Source organism: Leguminivora glycinivorella, chromosome 5, assembly GCF_023078275.1.
Source record: "Leguminivora glycinivorella isolate SPB_JAAS2020 chromosome 5, LegGlyc_1.1, whole genome shotgun sequence".
Lineage (NCBI taxonomy): Eukaryota > Metazoa > Arthropoda > Insecta > Lepidoptera > Tortricidae > Leguminivora > Leguminivora glycinivorella.
In genome coordinates this window covers 10,086,257-10,104,750 of record NC_062975.1, presented here as the reverse complement: position 1 = coordinate 10,104,750, position 18,494 = coordinate 10,086,257, and the positions used below count along the sequence as shown (strand labels likewise).

Genomic DNA, 18,494 nt, shown 5'->3' with positions numbered 1-18,494 from the left:
GGTCGCGGTCGCGGTCGTTTTACGACGGACGTCCGCGTAGTATGTTCCTAGCTTTAGAATAGAATGATGGTTTTTGAAGCAGCGTTTTAAAGTTTGTGCCGAACAAAGCAATTCTGCCGTTGACAGTTGACACTGACAGTAGAGACGACAGGAGACGGCCGACGGCCCATTCCTGACGACAACAGGTGAGCAGCTATATGAAATTTGATAATAATTAAATTAAATATCGTAAAATTTTACGAAATACTCGAATAATCAAACTTTCCATGTTTGTATAACACTCAAAGTACCTACTTTGCTTCCTAAATATAGTGTATAGATATGTTGTTGCACTTGTTGCTTAAAATTGCATAGTGTTATTCGTTTGTATCTTTCTCTTTCAGATAAACAAATTTATATCAAGAAATGACAAGTTCTGCACATATGAAATGGCTATAAGTTATATTCCTCGTGTGACCCAGGTATATAATTATATAAAACAATATCAAAAGTATTTTTGACAATGTTCTCTTGTGCAAAAAGTGTATTGTATTGTTTGCATTCTAGTTGGACGCGGGCCAATTAGATGAGCAGCTGGAAGAGTTACTGAAACAACAATTATTTAATGCTACAAAATTTTTAGAGGTTTGTTAAACTATTATTTAATTACTCTATAACTTTATTGCCTACTTTTAACCAATGAATTGAATTATGATTTTAGCCTGGTATTCTGCAGCCCATACTACCAGAATTAGAACTACTTCTCCGAACATGGATATTCAAATATTCAGTCTATGACTACAAATGCACTTTTGGACAAAAAATGCTGTCATTAAAATATAACACAACTAATTTCTCCAAATCCAAACTTTATTGGTATTATGGATACACTATTGGATTAAAATATTTAAAAGATAGATCTATATACAGTTGGACTTCTAATACTAAGATACAAAATTTTGTGCATCAGTTAGAAACATTTCAGTTGTTTGGAGATATTTTAAATGTTTTGAGGTTTATAAGAAGCGGCAAATATCCAGTGCTCATAGACTTTATTTTGGGCTTGGAGTTGACTGCTGATAAACTGACAAGAGAGGACCTGACTGATTTCTCATGGACAAGAGAACTGTTATGGCATAATTTTATTGTAAGTATTTAATTTTTTTTTTCAACATACTATTTGATTTATTAGTCCTGTTAAAAAATATACAACTAGCCCTTAGTGCAGTAGTAAATTTGTAACAAAATAAAAAAAAAAATAATGTTGCAATATCTTATAGAACATTTCTATGTCTAACCCAAGTCTAACCATTTGAAAGTACTTGGTTCAAAAGTCTATATCATAAAGGATCAATGGTATAACAGCAGCTCTTGTTTTTCAGGAACTAATAGGCACAATAATATCTTTAATGAACATATTTGGTCTCCAAAGACGGCTCAGCAACATACTAAAGTATGTGTGGTGGCGGCAGCATGTGAAGCCATTGGCAAAGCCTAGTCCACCCGTTATGACACACCTCACTGTGTGTGCGTGTTGTTTGGCAAGACCAGTGTTACCGCATACTATGGGCTGCTCACATATCTTCTGTTATTACTGCTTATCGGTGAGATTGCCTTTCTGCTTCTTGATTGAATTTGATTCTAGGCAATTAAATTGTTATACACTGTTTTTATTGAATTCCGTTAACTTTAAGGGAAGATCCTTTAGGTCAAATACAATTAATTACTTTAAGAAACTAGCGTCCTAACTCTTACGGTTATCGAATTATTAAAAAAGTAAATTTAATTACTGAACACATGTGTGGCATCCCTTACCACTTTCTGATATTATTTGTTTTGACATGTGCCTTTAGACACTTGACACTGACACATGTTATGATTAAGGTCCTCTCACACCAATTAATTCATTTATTATGTATGAAAAGGAAAAATATATTTTTTCCAAATTTACCGAAAAGCGATATACATGGTGGTTCCTGATGATGAACCTAACTGCGTGTCGAATTTAACGGAAAACAAAAAAACACGGTGTATTTACAATGATGTGCTTTTTGATGAAGTTGATGAAGTTTACATTTATTGTCACTGTTAAACCTTATTTTGTTGAGTTACCCTCAAGTGGCTTAAGGAGTCTTTTAAGGATTGATTTTGTTTGCATTTATTTAAATACCCAGAGATGCAGACTACAGGCAAATGTTTTAAAAGATTTTCTGTTTCATTTTCAGACCAATAAAATGCTAGATCCAGACTTCGCGTGTCCAAAATGTTATTACAAAGGAAAGGAGATAAATAGGTTTACAATGGTTTAAGTGTATAAGAGAAAATGACTTTTTATTGATTTGTGAGGTGGAGGTGTCAATGTTAACTATGGTGGAAGTGTGGACTAAAGAAAAATAAGGTACAGTTAGCTAGAAGTATACAAATAGCGTATTATATTACATTATTAAAGGGTAACTTTAGTACATGCGTAATAAGCTGTAAAATTTTTTTTTCTGTTGTATCTTTAAAATGTATTAGTACAGGGGGGTTACCATGACGTGCTAAAGCCGTTCAGTTTAGGTTGAGAGAGAGGGACGGAGCTATGTAACTGCTATAGCTGTGTCCCTTTCTCTCAACCTAAACTGAACGGCTTTAGTACGTCATGGTAACCCCCCTGTACAGTAGTAGTAGCATAGAGGAATAAGTAAGGGAAGAGTTGTAACTCCATACATCAGTAAATGCGAGTTATTTGTATAGGCATAGTTATAGTGACATCTAGCGACAATCACGCGTCAATCATGCGTCAAATAACGTGAGTTATCACTGTCAGTACCACTACGCGAAGGTGTCAACAGTGTCTCGTCTGCCAAAAAATAATATTAGAACAGTTTACAACTTATATTACAAGCAGAAATAATTGAAAACAGAATACTGATTAATACTATTGTAATATAAGTTAAAAATTGGTGAGCATTAGACTCTTCGTTCGTCGCAACATCTATTGACAAGTAGCAGTACTGATAATTTACGCTAGTTGACCCGTGATTGTCGCTAGATGTCAGTATAACTATGCCTGATACAAATAACTCGCATTTACTAATGTATGGAGTTACAACTCTTTCATTAGTTACTTATTCCTCTATGGTAGTAGTAATAGTAACAACTAGTCATCACATTGTATAATTATTATTGGGTATATCTACATTTGTTTATTTTCTCGTTAAGTATATGTCATCAGTTGGTATATGTATGGATAAACATCTAGCTTTGTTTTCGAGGGTAATTTGCCTTCAAAAGTTAATATATGTAAAATACTTAATTTAAATTTTATTAAAAAAAACATAAGTATATCACTTACCACTATTGGCATATGAGGGCGGGCAATTTTGGTGATTTGTTATAAAAACAAATAGTAATATAGGTAAATGTATTTATTGTTTACATTTTGTATAATATAATTTTGTTAACATAATACTTTATTAGATCATTACCTTCGAAGACATTATTGTACAGTCAAGTGCAAAAATACGTATCGATTTTATCCGCTCAAAAATATGTACCGAGACCTTATTCCGCCGACATAAAGTGCTATGGGACATATTTTTGATAAGTTGTACGCACCCATATTTTTACACTTGACTGTACCGTGTATAATAATGATAAATGAGATAAGTATACATATTTATTATTATACAAAACTTACACTAAATATCTTACAAATTATAGATCATATTTACCTCAACTAAGTTGCTATTAACAGAACTTGAGAAAATAACTTTTAGGCCCTGTTTCACAATCTCCAGTTACAATATCTATCACATAAAAAATAACACGCTCTCTTTCTTCTTGCAGGCGAAAGAAAGAGAAAGTGTTATTTTTTTATCTGCTAGATGATGAAACAGGCCGTTAGTGTTGATTACCCTAGTTTAGTTAATTTAAAGTATGGATGGACGTTAAGTATTACGCATGATTTCGTACATTTACTCGCCTTCCTATCTCTATCGCACAGTGCCTCACAGTGGCATTGGAAAATAGAAATTACTGCTAAACCGGTAACCGGTACTTCTAAATTCCTTTTATTTCCTCGTATTTTATAGTACGTACCTATAGAGGCTTATCGAAATAATTTGTTTCAATGGCAGGTCCAATGGCTCCTTCAAATATCGTTTTTCTGATCTTTGCTCGGTCCCGAGTCCCGACATCGAAATTGCTCAAAGTGTGGATCCAATAAGACCTATAGTCGAGGTCAGCTAGTGTCGAGTCGAACAGCATATGAAATAATTTAGTTCAATTACATTATTTAATATAATTATATTAGTTATTTGTTATACAAGGGGGCAAAGTTGTATTTTAACGCCGAGTGTGGAATTGAAAAACGAGCAAGTGAAAGGATTCTATAGTTGAACCACGAGCGAAGCGAGTGGTTCGAAAATAGAATCCTGAACTTGCGAGTTTTTTAACACAGGAGAAGTAAAATACATTTGCACCCGAGTGTAACACAAAACTTTTCCCCTCACTATAGCGAGGAAACTACAACGCAAAAAATGCGTTTATCACTGCTTCCAGTAGTTCCACAGGTGGTAAATCATCTTTTTTACTAGATTCACCTACTTTTATGAATTTTAAAGCAGTTAATTTGACTTTATCGAGGTCAAATTACTTTACCTACTAGTGGATAAAATGCGTTTTTACCCGCTGATATTAAAGGACAAAACACGTGTTTCCGAGCTAGTGAGGGGAAAAATATATTATTTCTCAAGTAAAAACCATACGTGGTTTATTGCATACGCGCAATGCATATTAATTAGAAATTAAAACAAACATTGCGGCAGTGTCATTCGATTGCTGACTGATTCGTTTCGGAAATTCTATTGACAAAAAAAGTTGGCGCGTCCGGTTTGGAATTGGCCTCAAGTTATGGCACAAGCCTATCCACGTAAAATTCTTAATTAATAACCATTTATTATTTATTATGTAATTCAAAAGGATATCTAGCGTAACTATATAGGTACATACAAAATTTCTCAATGAATGTAGGTAGGTATCATTTTAAATTTAGGGTTTTGGACTTAACTGTTATAGATTGCACACAATCAATTTTAATAAAATACTTATATCTATCTAAATCGAACTATTGATGTAATTTAATTAGCTTTCTTGTAATATGTCAACGCATTCGACTGGTGTATTGCACTCATAATACTCATATTGCTTAATTTCGACGAACTTTCAGTACCTAGGTATAATATAAGTACAGTATCATCTCGCATGCACTAAAAAGGTTGCAAGTAGGTAACTAACTCCTGACAGTCCTGACTTCGCCATATAAGGAAAATGAGGTTTTCCTCGTTTTTACCATATTTTGGATGACAAATATAAAAATTAAGAAGTGTCGAAAGAATATTTTTACAGTTTGTACTCCTATTTAGTTACTATAGTTGTTCATTAGTTTTGAAATACCAACTACCTACTACTTAGATATCTATATCTAATTGGAATTGTGATATATTATATTTTCGCACATAGGTCCGGTCCATCTACGTAGTATCTACCTATTTCATCATCGGTAGGCATATAAGAGCAATCATTTAATTGAACTGGTTTCTAGTTTTGCAAAATGCTTGTTTGTTTTAAATCGATCGCTCTACTTTATATCAATAATTTCAAATTTATTATGAAACAGTCTTGCACAAACCTTTATAGATATCTAAATAAACTGCGTGCTTATATAGATATACATACTGAAGCACCCATTTTAATCACAGATACTGACTGATGATCCTGGTAACCATCCTCTTTGCGTTATCCCGGCATTTGCCGCGGCTCATAGGAGCCTGGGGTCCGCTGTGACAACTAATCCCAAGATTTAGTGTAGGCACTAGTTTTACGAAAGTGACTGCCATCTGACCTTCCAACCCAAAGGGTAACTAGGCCTTATTGGAATTAGTGTAGTTATAGGAAGATGATCCTGGTAACCATAATAATATTAAAATAAGCAGGGATTACAGCACCTAAAAAAGTAGGCATTATACGCTTTGGTCTATGGATCCCAAACTAATAAGTACATCTCTCATACGAGTAGAAACAGTTTTCGTTTCTCCCGTAAACATTAATTAAATGTGCTGCGAATACCTACGCAAAATTATATAGGTATAGGTACCTCTACCTATTTTCTGGTAATCGTTCGCTTCTAGCCTAAGTATGCCTAACAGTCGCACAGCAAGCTTATCGTTCCTGGATCTGTAGAATTGCACTGTTATCGACCCATTGACGTAATCCCCGATTCAGGGCACTAGTGGTGTCTGTCGTTGCGCACGTTGGCATGGAAACCGGTCTCCCAGTCGGCGACGTAGTCGACGGTGCGCACGGAACCGTCGGGCTCCACCAGCGAGTACTGACCTGGATAACGAGACACAGTTAGGGCTTTTATAAGGTGCGAGAAGTCGTATATCGTCACTACTTTGAAAGAATCTCGTATCTCACACTGCTAAGTACTCAAAGTTAAAACGCTGTAACGCTGTACCTACATTTTTCATTTCATAGAAAAAAGAAGATACAAGTTTCTTTCAAAGTAGGGACTATATATGACATATAGTCATTGCATTGCGTCATATCACTCGGCTAAATAGAAATAATAGGATGTCAATAGTCTGCAATTGTATCTAAAATCGCATGCGAGACGCGCGTCTAAATTAGCCTTTACGGCCTATTTACACGGCACGAAAACGCATTTGATTGGTGCTCTGAATTCGACGACAACGTACAAGGCGAAATCTGCGATTTCTTTTTGTAGCAGATAGCACCTTGTACGTTGGTGGGTAAGGTGCAATTATCTGAAAAAAATAATTGCAGGCAATCTCAGCAGTCTGCAATGAAAGGGTTGTGTAGTGGGTAGGTACTCAGACAACGGTATATGTACAAATACTTAGGTAACTTACTTACTTAAATACATAAAAAATATCCATGACTCAGGAACAAATATGCGTACTCATCACACTATTACTAGATGTTACCGGGATTCGAACCCGGACAGTCGGCTTAGCAGGCACGGTCGCTAGCACTACCCACTAAGTTAGACCAGTCGTCAAATCCGGTCGACTGGTCGGTATATTGACAACATTAATGACACGTTGTGCCGAAGGCGGCAATTTAGAAAGGATTGTCTGCCTACGCTTTAAATGTTTTCTGTCAGTATATTTATAAACAAATGATCAATATTACATTTGTCACATTACATCATCAATTCATTACAACTTACATATTTATATATTTTTAGGTATACTTTTTACATATTTTTTCATTAATATTCTGAATCTCCAACAACGCCAGCACTCCTCAACCATTTCCCCTGCAGATCGATTGACAGCCTCCAATCATCCGTTCATCATCTGTTTTTCGGTTCTGTTCTTTTAGACAGTAGCGTCCTCGCTGACGTTTTGGCAGAACTCAGTCGAATACCAGCCAGGTTTTACCATCTATCTAACCATCAATATCATTAGAAATTAAATAGCATATTTATCTTTATATCATGATATTATGTGATATCAAAGCTCATTTCATTTTAATAGTAGAAAACGGAATACACTTGCCATGAGACTCATTGAGCAATAATTTGTTTGTAGATTTCAACAGTAGTATGAGAGACCACCATTACGGGTAGAATGAGTCGTCCCGCCACCTCTTTTTTGGTCTGCCTGCACCCCTGCCTATAAACATCTATGGTATTCCGTTGGTACGTCTTGTTAACCATTTCCAGCGGCGGAAAAAGTATTAGTTCATTATTTAGTTATTAGCTTTGTCGCCCTGATATTATCCTTGTGGATCGTTCTCGTCGTAGGTATCTATTGTTACTGTAGATACTCGGGTTCAAAAGCCAGCGGCGGAAAAAGTATTAGTTCATTATTTAGTTATTAGCTTTGTCGCCCTGATATTATCCTTGTGGATCGTTCTCGTCGTAGGTATCTATTGTTACTGTAGATACTCGGGTTCAAAAGTCACAATTCTGTTAAAAAAATAACGTTAGGTACCTACCCTTACCCATGACTACCTACGTCTCCATCCTACTGGTTTCTGACACTGGTGAGTCTGCCTGCACTAAGCAGCTGAAGTGTAGGAACAATGGAGCCACAATGGGGCAACCTTGCGGTTGTGCGGGTTCACGATGGGCACATTATATACCGGTTGTAACCGTTATCTTATAAAATATTAACGTTATTTACCCTTGACGACTTCTCCGTCGCGTTGCTCCTTTTGGTGCTTGATGTCGCCGGTGTGCGGGTCGTTCACGGCGTACTCGTACGCGTAGCGAGGGTGCGCGTCCTGCGAATGACAAATACCCTTTCTTTAACCACTGTAGTCCGATAGAATTAAGCTAAGCTTAACAAATAGAAATGATATCCGCTCACTTCGTAGAAGTTTGATAGGTAAATAAGACAAATCTTCGTATAACTTTAGGCAATGGCACGATCATGCTGGAAGTAAGCTAAGTAAGACTTTCTACCGGACATTTTAGTTCTTAAAACTTGTTAATGCCTATTGGTAGATGCTGAGTTAAGTAAGAATGTACTCATTTCGTATCCGTAATATAAAGACTAATTGTGACATTAGTCTTTATTTGTTAACTGTCTACCTATTTAGGCTACATACATACTTCTTTTCTGTGTTAGTTTATAGATAGGTATCATAAGATAGGTGCTATTAAATATGGGTATTGTGTAGTGTCTAAGTATGTACCAAAAGACATTAAAGATATGTTATCTACTTATTCATTTTCGAGTTCAGTTAAACCAATAGACACTTAGTATATGTAATATTGATACAAACAGTGTTACACATGTGGAAATAGACTGATCGGTATATTTGATACCACAAACAACTTTCAAATTCGTTGGCGTTTACATTGATGTGTTCTTACATATCTGCCTACTTACCTACTACTGCAGATGTTTTCACTAGGTACTTATTAGGTTTTAATTTTGTATCTGTTTGTATCGTTTATAATAGGCAGGTCATCGCAGGCAGAATCAAATAAATGAGCACCAACTATCAATATCACTACCAGGCATCCAAACATGCTGGCAAACCAATAATAGTTATTTGTTATACAAGGGGGCAAAGTTGTATTTAAACGCCGAGTGTGGAATTGAAAAACGAGCAAGTGAAAGGATTCTATAGTTGAACCACGAGCGAAGCGAGTGGTTCGAGAATAGAATCCTGTACTTGCGAGTTTTTTAACACAACATATTTAAGATCCGTGAAAAGCGCGAGTGAGGTTAGCAAGGCAATTCTAACTCACACTAATATGATTAGGACATCAGGGGGCTGATTTTTGAGTCTCACGGCGTTCGAATTCAGAAAATTGTCACTGAAAATAATAGGCAATTCACCGTTTTCAACCGGTATTTTAGTGACAGTGAGACTCAAAAATCGGCCCCCTGAACGATGTGGACGATTTGGATATCGTGCACTTTGCTCGTGCTTGCCGTATTGTTGCGAGACGCACGAGGACTGAGTGACACTTTTCGTACCTCGTTCTGATGTCGGTGCACGTTTGAATAGGCCTGTTTGTAGGCTTAGTTGGGCTTGCGCATTTCGATCCACAATCCATCTCGGATAATGCCGTGGGAATGCCAGCTAAAGTTCGAGCTTTCGTAAACCATGCGGTCTACAGATTGTTACTGCGAATAGAATTATCATTTCTGCTTCTTGTTACTAATTGGTTATAAGCCTGATCATTATTACCTGTTCTGCCTGTCACCGTATTGTTCATTAATTGAGAAGTAAAAAGGTTAAGCTGTACCTATAGCTACATAACTATAGGTACGGTGCTGTAAAAGGGCTAGTCGAGCTGCATGGCATTTGCAATCGAAAAGTGTGGTTAAGTCTGTATTAATGTCAAATTTCTTTGCAAATATTACTATCTCTTTCTAAGTTTTGAGCTACTGTTACGAGAAGAGCCTACGAAGCGCTGTGGCAATGTCCGCCGCGGTGGCTCATGGTGGAGCGGGTTGAAAACTTAAGACGATACAGGAGGGGTCAATTCTCCATACAAACGCTCTCGACTATTTCCTCCCTGGTTTTTGAAGATAGAGCAATGATTTTTTCAACACAGATTATTATTATTTTTATCTGTGTCGGACAGTTTTTTTTTGATGTTTTTATTTCTAAAGACGCTACTAGAGCCAATCAAAAATTTCCAAAAACGGCCTTTTTCATTATGGCGCAAAAAAGGCGTGATACTCAAGATTGGTAACAATTAGCCAAAAAAACTAAACGGTCCGACACAGACTATTTCATTGTTATTCAGATTCTCAAATTTCGTTCCGATTGATTAAGTTTTGAAGGAGGAAACAGTCGAGAGCAAACCTCTATTTTAAAGATTTTTTCGCAATATATTTTAACTCCCGTGTGGTGACGGGTTAAGATTTTCACCACCCCCTTTCTCCCCGTGGGTGTCGTAGAAGTTGACTGTGGGATATGGGTTAAATTGTGGTGTAGGCGAGAGGCGAGAGGCTGGCAACCTGTAACTGCAATGTTACAAATTTGGATTTCTTTCAACCCCTTTTTGCCAAGAGTGGCACTGAAACTTAGTAGTTCATGTGCTCTGCCTACCCCTTTATGAGATACAGGCGTGATTATATGTATAATTATGTATGTATGTATGTATCTTTTAACTGAGTTGTTCTTAATGGACAATTTTTTTTCGATAAATCTAGTTAATAACACTAGTATATTAAACTAGAATTCCCAAATTGAAAGGGGGGCTCTTTTTCATTTTAGCATTTTCGCTCCTGTAGCGTCTTAATAGGCATTGTGTTGTGTTCAAGAAAAAGATATTGCACATAGTCGCTTAAGCAGAAGGACGCTCTAACATAATTCGTTTAAACATACGAGTAAATTTCGTACCTATGGTAAGCGATGATGCTGTACCTGTTCCTTGAAAACTTTACATTTTTTTATCACGTTCAAGAGTGTGGATTATGTAAGGTGGGGAAAAGATTGAAGTTTTTAGGGTTCCGTAGTCAACTAGGAACCCTTATAGTTTCGCCATGTCTGTCTGTCCGTCCGTCCGTCCGTCCGTCCGTCCGTCCGTCCGTCCGTCCGCGGATAATCTCAGTAACCGTTAGCACCAGAAAGCTGAAATTTGGTACCAATATGTATATCAATCACGCCAACAAAGTGCAAAAATAAAAAATGGAAAAAAATGTTTTATTAGGGTACCCCCCCCTACATGTACCTAAAGTGGGGGCTGATATTGTTTTTTCATTCCAACCCCAATGTGTGATATATTGTTGGATAGGTATTAAAAAATGAATAAGGGTTTACTAAGACCGTTTTTTGATAATATTAATATTTTCGTAAATAATCGCTCCTAAAGGAAAAAAAAGTGCGTCCCCCCCTCTAACTTTTGAACCATATGTTTAAAAAATATGGGAAAAATCACAAAAGTAGAACTTTATAAATACTTTCTAGGAAAATTGTTTTGAACTTGATAGGTTTAGTAGTTTTTGAGAAAAATACGGAAAACTACGGAACCCTACACTGAGCGTGGCCCGACACGCCGTTGGCCGGTTTTTAATAAGGGTTAAGATAGGAATATATAGGAAGCCGCGTGTAGCGCTTTGTTCTACGGAAGATGTTTCACTGACCTCTCAATAAAAACCCTTCAATCTTACCCCGCCTTACCTTACCTAGACCACACACACAACTTCGCCTTAGATGGACTCTTTCTCATTTTTAGTGTTCTTTCTCATATTTAAATGATAACATTTCTATGTATGATCTGGCCACGACATTGACACTATCAGACATGATATATTTAAGCACAGTTGTAGACGTAATGGGAGCACGCTTAGCACTTAATAGGATTAAGTAAGTTGTAATTTTTGCAGTCAAATTAATTGTAGTCATTTAATAAGGCTTAGTGTCATATTAGTTAAGAGGGTTAATTAAGCCGATTTGCTAAAGTATCTACAAAGATACGATTTTGTAAGGTAGGTACATAGGAAGAACCAATAACTTTCTTCCGATAATTCAGTATTTTGAGAGACTATATTCGATGTATTTGCATAATATACTGTTTACACTTGTTTATTTATTCGATGCTGATAAATATTTTACAGCGAATAATTATGTATTAAAATTGCGAGAGAGAATACTTTTCCTGAAGTACCCCTATACCTATTTATTTATTAATGTATCTACCTATAAGCATTGGAATACATATTCGCCTATCTGTCCCGTATGTACACCATTTCGCGGTATCATATTTTTACTTCTACATAGGTATACGTACACATAATTTTGCATACCTACGTAGGTAAATTATTTATATATAGTAAAACAAGAACATGCTATTGCGTTTTTACAAACAAGATCGTTGCACGACATCTAGTTACGATATTTGACACTTACTTTTTAATTGGTAACAAAATATATGACAATCACATTTGTGAGCGTCATTGAGTAAAGTTTTCGTAAGTTACTACTTGAACCATAAAGCATAGTTAATTTAGAATTGGTACGCGATGGGAGAAATTTAATTTTTAAATGAAAAGAAAAAAGTAAACAATATTTTTTATTGCAGAATATAAAAGATCGTTTATTAATTTATAGCGTGTCACATATATTTCAATCATTCAGTATGTTTATGCACAAAATTACGGACTTTTCTGAAAATAGTATTCATCATCCTCTGAACAAGATTTTCATCCATCTTTTTTGTCTGTTGATTCCGTGTGGACCGCAAGGAGTGGATATTTTGAATTATTTTGCCACTATTATTTAATTGTCCTTTAATGAAATAATGATTTGGGCAATAATTATTGCCTAGTAGTTTTCTGGAAATTCAACAATTTAGCAATCATTGACCCAGACCAAGGGGATTTTTCACGTATTTGTTCACAGTGCATTTTCGCCGGTCAACGTCCATCATCAATAACTTACAAACGCAAAAAGTTAGATCAACCAAATTTCTAATATAGAGTTATCAACGTATTAAAATTAAGATGTGATTATCAGTTTTTTTTTAATTTTTAAATATATTTTTTTTATTCGTCGCTAAACGCGTGCCAATACTATGTTAACTATGCTTTATCTACCCGATATGTTGAGGTACTTTATGAGGAACACGTAATTAGACACGGGATATGTAGATTTCAATTACTAAAATGTAACCAAAAGTCACATCGAAAACTAACCTTTGTAAAATAATTGATAAAGTTGAAATTACTCGAAACTTTTGCAGTTAAGACCATTTTATTTTAAAGTCGCGATAGTTGTTTTGCTGTTATGCAATACGAACTTGAGCCAGTTGATGTCTTTTGTATGACGAAAAAAAGAGGTTTGTCTACGATATTGAAGTTCTGGTCTTTGACCTTAGTTTTTGAGCAGATGTTTTACTATTAGGGCATAGCAGGTGCTGCATATATAGCTGGCTGTCTTTAAAGCCGTATAGGTAAATGATTTGTCAATTAAGGCGCGTGCGGATATCTCAATGCTTGATTAGGCGAAGAGATGAATGCGAGAGAACATAGAATATAGTCCAAGCGCGTTTGATGAAAACAATATGTTTTCCCCTCACTAGCTCGGAAACACGTGTTTTGTCCTTTAATACCAGCGGGTAAAAACGCATTTTATCCACTAGTGGGTAAAGTAATTTGTCCTTGAATAAAGTCAAATTAACTGCTTTGAAATTGATAAAAGTAGGTGAATCTAGTAATAAAGATGATTTACCACCTGTGGAACTACTGGAAGCAGTGATAAACGCATTTTTTGCGTTGTAGTTTCCTCGCTATAGTGAGGGGAAAAGTTCTGTGTTACACTCGGGTGCAAATGTATTTTACTTCTCGTGTGTTAAAAAACTCGCAAGTTCAGGATTCTATTTTCGAACCACTCGCTTCGCTCGTGATTCAACTATAGAATCCTTTCACATGCTCGTTTTTCAATTCCACACTCGGCGTTAAAATACAATTTGCCCCCTTGTATAACAAATAACTATTATTGTAACATCTATAACCAAGTTAGGGACATATCGTCACTACTTTGAAAAAATCTCGTATCTCACGCTGCTCCTCAAAGTTAAAACGCAGTAAGTCTATATGCATTCCATACATACTTACTACAATTTTCTTTTCATTGACAGATGAAGATACAAGTTTTTTAAAAAGTAGTGACGATATACTTATTTACCATTGCACGCGTAATTAAATGTAATGGACATTTATGTACAATTGTTCATCAAACCGTTTGTCACAGTTAAAACGTTCGCAAAACTTTATTCTATGGGATTTTTCATAGATCTCTGCTGCGTGATGTTAATCAGTCTGGTAATTGACGTTGGTGCAAATGACCGTAAGTGCGTTTTCACATTATCCGATCCGATATCGGATGTCGGAAGGATTTCAAAGGAAAAATTCAAAAATGGCGGCTTAAATGTATGGAATATCGGTCCTGCATCCGATATCGGATCGGATAATGTGAAAACGCACTAAATCGGGATTGTACAAACTCCCACATATGTACTCAACATTTGAAGCAGCTACAAGAACAAAAGCGCATCGGTTACGCATGAGTGTAAATGTAACGAGAGCTGACTTTTTATCTCGACTTTTATTGCTTAAATAAAATTCGCAGTATACTGTTTGTACTTTCCATGCGTCCAAGTTTCTAAAGTCCTGATTGCAAAATGAATTAAGTTTCTGTCAACATAAAGTCTTCTTAAGGCATACCCGAGTAAAAAGCTTTTGTGTGATGCGTCAGAACGATTGCAACATGGTATTTAACTGAAGTTATATTCGATCAAGTTTTTTAATAACTCGTAACATCGCAATTCTTGTTTCGCATTTAAAAAATGTACCTATAATCCCAAGTCAATTTTCAAATTTGTAAGATGACAGATGAGAGTCAATATACTTTGTCAAAATTCGACAGTTCAAATATTTTTCACTCGAGACGCCATATGGTCGTCATGTCACTGTCTGTTGCTAAAACACGTTGAATGTTTACCATGAGACTTGATATTGTTAAAGTTTACGGAACAACGGTTTTCGGCATCACGAACGTTAAAAACCTGAATTTGGTTCGAGCGCATATATGTATGTATACGTAAAGGGACAAAATATTTCGCCATCAGTGCATGGATCATGAACTCTTATTGTATCATGATCGTATAATGTATGAGTGCATGAAAAAGTTTATGCGTACTTCTTTAATTTTGAAATTCTAAATATCGATTTTATCCTTTCAGTAATTGATGCTGGTACAAATAATAAAACAAGAACTATTTTCATTTACAATGAAAGCGATAATCGTTAAGGACATTAGAGAAACAATAAGCATGTTCAACAGTTGAACAATGAGAAATAAATTTAGAATCGTGACTTATTTATTGAAATTAAGATCGATGCGCGCTTGCAGTGTATTGTGTGCTGATTTCGACCTTGCAAGGCGGTGCTTGATCGATTGAAGAATGTACAATAATAAGCCTAAATGTAATTTGTATCGATGTTGAGTAGGACGAAATGACCGATATATCACATTATGTAGTCTAGATTTGTTTTATAGGTACTCGTATGGTCGAAATGTATGGCACATAATTGGTGGAGTATTAGGTACCGACTTGTTTCTATTTTCTGAGTAGGTATAAGTAGGTATTTCTGCCTACACATTGGCAGTTTGAAATGTAAACGTGATAAAACAATAACAGAAATCAGACATTAAGAATATTCGCCTATGTTCTATGAAATTGGGTAATCAGATCATTTTAAGACACACCATGTTAACATTAATAACATTTTGACGCATATTAATTGAATAGAGCAAACAACGTGACAAACATCACTAAGAGGCAAAAGTAAATCAGTAGGTCCGTAGGTACATTGCACAATTTGCCACTAGCGATACGGGGTAATTGGTCAAGATTTTGACGTGCGCAAAACTCGTCCTGGGAGTCAAATGAAGTCGATCAAATCCGTTACGTCACCTATTAGCCGGGATATGAAGTAATCATGTGTGCTGTAAGCCGGGACGCGGTGATTAGCTGCATTTTGAGCCGTGTAATATTCTATCAATCATGAGATGGCTAATTGATAAGTGGTAGATTAGCAGGAGAAAGAAATTTGGCTAATTGGGGCTTTGATAAAATTGCGACTCGACAATGACAAATAGCAGCAGTTATTGATGGTCGGTTATTCAGTCACTTAGACGTTTATCATTAGGTACAAAAGTTTTCAACTTAAGTAAGTATATATAGTTTTAAAGCAATACTCGTATGATTTTATGTACATCTTAGAATTAGAAGTTTTTAAATTTTGGTTTTTTAAAATTCGGACTGAATAATTAAGGATCAAAACCATGGATTAAATCTTCTAAAATATAAGGAAAAATTGTAAGAACTTACATAATTCTGCAGGAAGTCCGTGTGAACATTTTTGACATGAGCGATCCTCGCTGGAGCGGCCAGGGCGATGTTGTGGTTGACTGCCACCGGCGCCGCGGCGTACTGCGCGACGCCGCCGCCGGAGTGGTGGCTGATGGACGACGTGGAGTACGCCACCGACTGACCCGCGTGCTGGGAGATCACTGGAGCAGCGAATTGGGTCACTGCAGGCGCGACATGGGCAACTGCTGGTGAAGCGTACTGGGACACGGCGGGGGCGAGCTGAGCAGACTGATACTGAGCTATTACTGGCGCTCGGTATTGCGAAATCACCGGCGCAGCGGATGTCAATCCAGAAATCGGCGCGCTTCTATACTGTGACACAGCAGGTTGCGCTACGGGGTATCGTGACGGCTCAAAAAGTTGGGGAGTCTGTTGTCTTAGGGCGGGAGATGTCGCGTATCCAGAAGATGGTGCCGCATACACCTGCGTTACGACTGGGCTAGCGGTTTGCTCCGAACTGTATGCTGCTGATGACCCGGCAGCGTAAGACGCCTGTTGAGACACTAAGTTCTGAGCCACGAAGTTATTTTTGGGCGCAGCCAATGCAAATCGGGCAATAAGCGGAGCCGCTGTCACTTTGGCGATGATGGGCGCCTGAGCGTACGTCGCCAGAGGTGTCACTGTTTTTCCCGACGAAGCCGCTGAAGACAGCCCGGCGGAGGTGGCGTAGCCGTGAAATTCTCTCTGAGCTGAGTATGCAGGGGCATTTGCGTGTGAAATCAATGATGAGGTTTGGAATGCCGGTGCAAGTTGTTGTTGAATGGGTGCAGAAACTTGATAGGCGGCTCCTGATTGATACGCTGCTGCGGCTTGGTATGCAGCTCCTTCTTGGTAGCTGTTAGATCCCGAATACTGATACGCAGGGGCTGAGAACACTTGTTGCGAGACGACAGGGGCGGCCACTTTTACTCCAGAGGTGGTGAGCTGAACAGCTGGTGGCAGATACGAATATCCGGGACCGGAGCCCGTGTGGCCGTTGTCACAGTTCGGAGCGGCTTGCAATTGGCTCAAGTGGTAGTTAAGGTCCGGATCGTGATACGCACACACACTCGTAAGCGTCAACGCGACCGCCAATATTATCTGCAATAAAAAGATTAATCACTTGAAGGGATAAAAGAGACAATGTGTGTCAAGTAATCTGCATTCGGGACTGGGTCATAATATTTTTAGTAGTAATGAAGTAAAAAGTATGATGAAATAATATATATTTTCGAAATTTCGGTTTACCGTATTCATATTTGTTTTTTTTTATCTCAGTGGTACTACCTAAAATTTATATCATACAAATTTCGTATCTCATAAAATATGAGTTCAACCCGCCAAATATTGATGTATTAGCCAAAGTTGAGCGTGAGTCTAAATGAGAGCAAAATGAGTCCGCTAAGACTTATATAGCGATCTCATATGTGTAAGAACGGGTAATACTTTTTCACGTTCGCCTGTGCCGGTGGGCGCGGCCGCGCGCCGCACACCGACCGCCGACCTAGCACAACGCGTGCAGCAACGAGCTCCAACTCGGGTCATAGTTCAACTAAATCCTTTAATAAACTTTTAGTACGTCCTTTGTCATCATTATCGGGACATGGATTTGCTACTTGCTTAATGAAATCATTGTACAAGTTTACAGTCAATTTGTATCTAAAGTATGCTGCAATGAGACGTAAATGACTATTGCCTTTATAAAAGGGCTTATTTCTCTAAGGAATTAATATATTTTGTTTGGTTTCCATAGAGAAATAAGCCTTTTGAAATACCTCTCAAATAAGACTAGTGTACCTAAGTACGTTCTTTGTATAAGTGCATTAACAGATGTTTTTTGACCGTACAGGCGTACACACAAATACTCGTAGTCGAGGTATTTCTTCTTTCAGCATCATTAGGTGTGTCCTTTTTCACGCCTTCTGTTAGCTACCAAATATTTGATACTTTAAGAATAAATATTTAAGAATAAATAAAAATATTTTTACTGTCCCAAAATTTGACAAAAGAGACGAATTTTAAATACTTATTATATGTATAAACTATAAGCAACATTTTACTTAAATAAATTGCTTGTATTTTTTCAAAAATCATCATTCGCCTGACCAGTCATTTG

General features: G+C 36.9%; 2 protein-coding genes across 5 annotated transcripts; one reads left to right on the top strand and one right to left on the bottom strand.

The window, feature by feature from the left end:
• The first annotated feature begins 71 nt into the window (after nucleotides 1-71).
• Nucleotides 72-16,491, top strand: LOC125226054 (peroxisome biogenesis factor 2). Of its 4 annotated transcripts, XR_007177044.1 has the most exons (7): nucleotides 72-185; nucleotides 384-461; nucleotides 547-624; nucleotides 701-1,126; nucleotides 1,362-1,583; nucleotides 2,205-2,377; nucleotides 16,370-16,491. XR_007177044.1 is itself a non-coding variant. In XM_048129885.1 (6 exons), the coding sequence occupies exons 2-6, from the start codon at nucleotides 429-431 to the stop codon at nucleotides 2,286-2,288; spliced, it is 843 nt and encodes a 280-aa protein (XP_047985842.1). In that variant the 5' UTR covers nucleotides 72-185; nucleotides 384-428; the 3' UTR covers nucleotides 2,289-2,551. The 4 variants fall into 4 exon arrangements, 3 of the variants coding, with proteins under 3 accessions (XP_047985842.1, XP_047985844.1, XP_047985843.1); XM_048129885.1 differs by lacking the exon at nucleotides 16,370-16,491 and having other exon boundaries at nucleotides 2,205-2,551; XM_048129887.1 differs by lacking the exons at nucleotides 72-185; nucleotides 16,370-16,491 and adding an exon at nucleotides 243-268 and having other exon boundaries at nucleotides 2,205-2,551.
• Nucleotides 4,707-17,758, bottom strand: LOC125226053. Its single transcript, XM_048129883.1, has 4 exons — nucleotides 17,627-17,758; nucleotides 16,358-17,479; nucleotides 8,178-8,277; nucleotides 4,707-6,357 (listed from the first exon to the last, which is right to left on the bottom strand). The coding sequence occupies exons 1-4, from the start codon at nucleotides 17,633-17,635 to the stop codon at nucleotides 6,251-6,253; spliced, it is 1,338 nt and encodes a 445-aa protein (XP_047985840.1). The 5' UTR covers nucleotides 17,636-17,758; the 3' UTR covers nucleotides 4,707-6,250.
• Between the last annotated feature and the right edge of the window lie 736 nt (nucleotides 17,759-18,494).